Source organism: Rutidosis leptorrhynchoides, chromosome 3, assembly GCF_046630445.1.
Source record: "Rutidosis leptorrhynchoides isolate AG116_Rl617_1_P2 chromosome 3, CSIRO_AGI_Rlap_v1, whole genome shotgun sequence".
Classification (NCBI taxonomy): Eukaryota; Viridiplantae; Streptophyta; class Magnoliopsida; order Asterales; family Asteraceae; genus Rutidosis; species Rutidosis leptorrhynchoides.
This window is the reverse complement of record NC_092335.1, coordinates 543,677,433-543,682,777: the sequence shown is the minus strand read 5'-3', so window position 1 is coordinate 543,682,777 and position 5,345 is coordinate 543,677,433. Positions and strand designations below refer to the sequence as shown.

At 32.6% G+C, this 5,345-nt stretch overlaps 1 protein-coding gene across 3 annotated transcripts; it reads left to right on the top strand.

Annotated features, from left to right (window-relative positions):
• The first annotated feature begins 266 nt into the window (after window positions 1–266).
• LOC139898482 (large ribosomal subunit protein eL13z-like) lies at window positions 267–2,124 on the top strand. Of its 3 annotated transcripts, none has more exons than XM_071881220.1 (5): window positions 267–400; window positions 900–1,015; window positions 1,102–1,232; window positions 1,368–1,526; window positions 1,696–2,124. In XM_071881220.1, the coding sequence occupies exons 2-5, from the start codon at window positions 907–909 to the stop codon at window positions 1,915–1,917; spliced, it is 621 nt and encodes a 206-aa protein (XP_071737321.1). In that variant the 5' UTR covers window positions 267–400; window positions 900–906; the 3' UTR covers window positions 1,918–2,124. The 3 variants fall into 3 exon arrangements, with proteins under 3 accessions (XP_071737321.1, XP_071737323.1, XP_071737322.1); XM_071881222.1 differs by having other exon boundaries at window positions 310–400; window positions 905–1,015; XM_071881221.1 differs by having other exon boundaries at window positions 310–400; window positions 861–1,015.
• Window positions 2,125–5,345: the final 3,221 nt, after the last annotated feature.

Sequence of the window (5,345 nt, the reverse complement as noted above, 5' to 3'; positions counted from 1 at the left end):
GCTTTATACTAGTTGCGTGTAAATTTTTTGTAGTCAATAAACAAGTAAGGATGCTCAACGACACGCATCATACACTAACCAGCACACACTGTGTGTGGTGTGTGGTCAGAGGGCCTATTTGTAATTATGAAAATTGAAGGGCAAATCGTTAAACTTTTTGAGATTGAAGGGCATTTTCACCAATTTCTCTTCCTATAATGTTATCGTGATTTAGTTTTATTTATTAAGCATGACTTAGTTGGGCCCAACCCATATTTTAGGAACTATTTCATTGAGGCCCATTTTATATACGTTTACCCATATCCATAGATTTAGTCACTTAGGGTTAGGGTTTACCTCAAAATCACACACTATCCGATTTCTTCACCTCTGTAGCCGACGGTTTTTGGCTCGAACTCAGGTACGTTTTGATTCGATATCATTAGATTATATCATCATATGTTTGATTCCCTCTCAAAAATCGTTACTGTTTTTCAATTTTGCCCAATTTCGTACGCTTTACGAACTAATTGAATAGTAGTCAAATGTATAATAATGAAATGATACAGTTCTGATATATATCATGCTCTTAAGTTATATTTTAGTTAACTATTTTTGCTAAGTTTTATGTGTAATTTGTAATTCAATCCACATATACTCATTTTGTAATCTCTTTTAGGTCTGAATGGAGTTGAAATTGTGCTAATTTTACTAATCAAAGATCATAAATAATATAATTTTTGTTACTATTTTTATAAACATATAAAGCCATAGAAATGATGATTGACAGTAATATTTAGATTTGTCAAAGCTTACGTTTTTGTGCTAATCTTATGATTTTTTTTTTTTTTTTTTTTTTTTTGTCTTTTCATTTTGTGAAGTGGTGATCGGTGTAGTAAATCGTATAATACGTTTTGTAGAGTAGTCATGGTGAAGCATAACAACGTTATCCCAAATGGTCACTTCAAGAAGCATTGGCAAAACTATGTCAAGACATGGTTCAACCAACCTGCTCGCAAAACAAGGAGGCGCAATGGTAGTTTCTAGTTTTTTTAGTTGAATTAATGTTTTTTATTGTTGATATAGATAATTTAATCTGGTTATTTTTGTGTTATTTTCCAGCAAGACAAGCAAAAGCTGTTAAAGTTTTTCCAAGGCCCGCTGGACGACTCCGTCCTCAGGTTCATGGCCAAACCCTGAAATACAACATGAAACTTAGGGAGGGCAGGGGATTCTCTCTTGAAGAGCTGAAGGTAAAGCTAGTTTATTCTATAGCAATAGTTTAAAACCTATCTGATGCTCACTTATTTGAAAAAATGCCAGCTCGTATACTGGGCTGTAGGTTCAGTTGACATAATTGATGTTTTTTTTTTTTTTTGTTTAAACAGGCTGCGGGTATCCCAAAGAAACTTGCTCCAACTATTGGTATTGCGGTTGATCATCGTCGCAGGAATCGTTCATTGGAAGGCTTGCAGGCTAATGTCCAGAGGCTAAAAACCTTTAAGGCTAAGCTCGTTGTTTTCCCAAGACGTGCAAGGAAGACTAAGGTGAACTTTTTTTTTTCTTTTTCATTTTTATTCATGAACTTACTATATGTATAGTTTCTTTAACGTTCCAGTTTTATTGAAATTGTTAGAAACTCGGCTGTTATTTGGCGTCTCTGACCTGTTCATGTAGATGGATTTTTTATGAGTTTTTATTTTTTTTTTGTTTTAGGCTGGTGATTCTACACCAGAGGAGCTTGCAACTGCGACCCAGGTTCAAGGTCCAGTGTTGCCTATTGTGAGGGAGAAGCCAGTTACTGAACTAGTGAAGGTTACCGATGAGATGAAATCTTTCAATGCGTATGCAAAGATACGCCTAGAGAGAACCAACAAACGTCACTTGGGTGCAAGGCTCAAGAAGGCTGCCGAGGCAGAAAAGGAAGAGAAGAAATAGAAAAAGAGTCGTGGTTTCAAGGTTTGATTTTATTGTGTCAACAGTATTTAATGTTTTGTTTAAAGGTCAGATATTATTCGATCACCTATTTGGATGTCTTGGTTTATGGTACTCTATGATTAGCTTGGTTTTATATCACAAGCTTTATAGACCATTAAAAGCTTTCTACCAATTGCTTATCCATAATGAATATTTTGTTTAATAATAGTTATATAGCAGGACCACCTCCTCCTGACAGCCCCACTTAATAAATAAGTCACCCTTTGAGTTCTTGGATCATATTTTAATAGTCTCCCAGTTGAGTCTGGTGTAAAACCTGGTTTTGTACTCATTAGAGAACATCAGATCCGGAAGTTAAGTTTTTGCTTTAGTTTTGAGGGTCATTAAGCGCATCTTACATTCTCACGAGCAATACACTAATTGTACTTGCTTTTCAGCCGTCGAATTGTTTCGATCATCCGCCGACAAATCAATCATTAACCACCCTACCGGTTCTTGATCGATGGATATCACACGGTAACACCCAGAGTGTTAATAATTGGTTAATTCATCATACATTATAAATTACAAAAAAGAGGTTGGCCTAACTTAAATAAATTAGATATGATAACTTCAAACAATTATACATTGATATTCCAAATAATCATCCCCACCAAACCACCACTATTGTTTGTCCGAATAAACCTTTAACGAGGAATAACGACACAAAATTGAAAAGCGCACAGGATGTTTGAACGTATATATACAAATTAAAGGCTCATCGTGCACCTCTTTTTAGACCACTTGTAGTGGTTGGGGGCGTGGGTTGGGGGTGTGAGTTGTTTTTTGATGACTAGGACGTGTGAGTTGTTTTTGTGGAGTAGTGGTTGTGTGAGTTTTTGGTGTGGGTTGGGAGTATTGTGATGATGTGTTAAAATATAATTGGGTTAAGTATTAAAAAGGGGTATAAAATAATATTTTAAATTAATAAAAAATATAAAAAAAAAGGGCAACGCACGTTGCCTTCTACGTTGCCTGGCAAAGGCCAGACCAAAACCTGGCTCCTTCCACGCATTGATACAAGCAAAAGTTGGTGTGGGTGGTTGCCACATAGGATGGCCACGGCGTGGCCATATACCGATACAACAAGTCTTATAGAGGTAAGAGTAAAGATAATCCAATTATGATAATATATTTGCTTTATAATATTTCACGGTTACAACAACAACAAAAATTCAATCACACTTGTGTGGGGTATGTGGAGGTGAGACGTAGACAATCCTTCTTCTATTGCACGGTTATAAGGCTATACGAATTATAATTATAATAATTAATAAAAGAAAACATTGGCATACAACATTTTCAAGCATATTAACAATTAATATTTTATATAATATTTATTAGGTTGTTAAGAAACTAAAACAGTATAAGTTGTAATGTTGAATTGCTGACAATAAAGCAAACAAATTATAACCTGAAAAAAACAAATAACACAAAGTTAAAAACACTAATACTCGAAAAAAACATTTTAGACAAAACATTATAGTGAAATCGTAATGTGATTACCTTTTGATCCACTCCAGGGTTGTTTGATTCAACAATATGACATATCAAGCACAAGGAGTCTCTATCTGAAAATTAACAATAATGGTAACGTTTTAAAAAGGTACCTATGCCAACAAAGCAATTCACTCTAATTCACTTGACATATATTCACGCTTCCTAGAAATAATGCTCATTGTGCACTTATGGAATTGGTCCTAAAGTTACTTAAGGCTTCTATATATACGTCCTCATTCAGCACCTACACCAATTAATACCTATAACTTAAGCGGGTGTTAAGTAGTATGTATCTAAAGAAAGAAATGGCTGCAAACTTGTTCGGGAACAACTATTGATAAATTTCAAAGATTTTAAGAATTGGGGATCATATATACATAATGAAAGTTGTCATACCCTGTCCTAATTCATCTGGACGAAGTCACCAACATCTGGTCCCATTGCGATGATCGACTCCAAATATTGTCTTTAAAATGAGCAAATGCACAGCGGAAGATTTCTTTTTAATACATGAGAATAAACATGCTTTCAAGTGTCAACCAAAAGGTTGGTGAATTCATAGGTTTATCATAAAACAATAAAATTCATCATTTTGATAGACCACAAGATTTAAATGTTGCATGGTACAAATGGGCCCGAATCCTATACCCACCTGTAATGTACATGCGATATCTTTTAAATACAGTACACATTTCTCGTGCACGAAATCCATTTTTCATAAATCATAGTAACCGTACACATATCTCGTGCACAAAAACTAATACACATAACCTGTGTATAAAAATCATTCTCTCGATACATAACATTCACATCAATTGGTGGCAATTATCATGTCCACATAATTCAATGGTGGCAATTATCATGTCCACATAATTCAATGGTGGCAATTATCATGTCCACATAATTCAATAATAATCCGCAGAACTTCTGTCTGCATAATAATTCATTCGAGGAATGTTTTGCTTGTGTCTATCTCGTCAAACATTTATAAAAGCATTTCATGTATTCGCAGTTCAAAATATATTTCAAAAGCATTTAATAAAGCAGTTGTAAAAGTAGCGCATGTATTCTCAGTCCCAAAAATGTAAAAAGTAAAAGGGAATCAAATGAAATCACAATATTGTATTTTGTAGTAAAAATACATATGACGATATTGAACAATGCAGGGTTGACCTTGGATTCACGAACCTATATCATTTATATATATATTAACACATAATCGTACTCAAATAATTTTACCTATTAATTGTATAATATTTATATATTTAGGGTTTGCAGTTTATATAGAAATTTTACTAAATCCCTATATATATTTTTTATTTACATATTATATCTTAAATTACATGTTATATATATTTATTTTGTATATAATAAAAATTAATAATATTAATGATAATAATAATAATAATAATAGTAATAATAATAATAATAATAATAATAATAATAATTCTTATAGTAATTCTTCTTTTAATATTGTTAATAATAATAATAATAATAATAATAATAATAATAATAATAATAATAATAATAATAATAATAATTAATAAACATAATAAAAATAACGAAGAAGAAAATTTATACCATTAGAAAAAGATCAAGTGGGATCCGTATGCAAAAAATATAAAGGAGGTCATGACATTAGATCTGGGATCATCATATCCCATCTTTCTTCCTCATCATCGAATTAAAAAAAAAAAATCATCTTCAATCATCTTATTAACTTGATCGTTATCATCATATCCTGTCATCTTTAGTTATCATCAACGCCATTACCAACATCATCATCAAACTTTGTTATCGTTTGTAAACAGAAACGAATAACGCAGCAGCAAAAAAATATATTATATAGCAGTAATAGCTTGATCTACTAAGGTGGTTAAATGGTGGTG

Bases quoted from the DNA above. Each gene is read 5' to 3' on its own strand.
- LOC139898482 (XM_071881220.1), top strand. From the start codon at position 907: ATGGTGAAGCATAACAACGTTATCCCAAATGGTCACTTCAAGAAGCAT. The intron at 1,233-1,367 runs GTAAAGCTAGTT...TTGTTTAAACAG, and splicing joins TCTCTCTTGAAGAGCTGAAG to GCTGCGGGTATCCCAAAGAA. The intron at 1,527-1,695 runs GTGAACTTTTTT...TTTTTGTTTTAG, and splicing joins GACGTGCAAGGAAGACTAAG to GCTGGTGATTCTACACCAGA.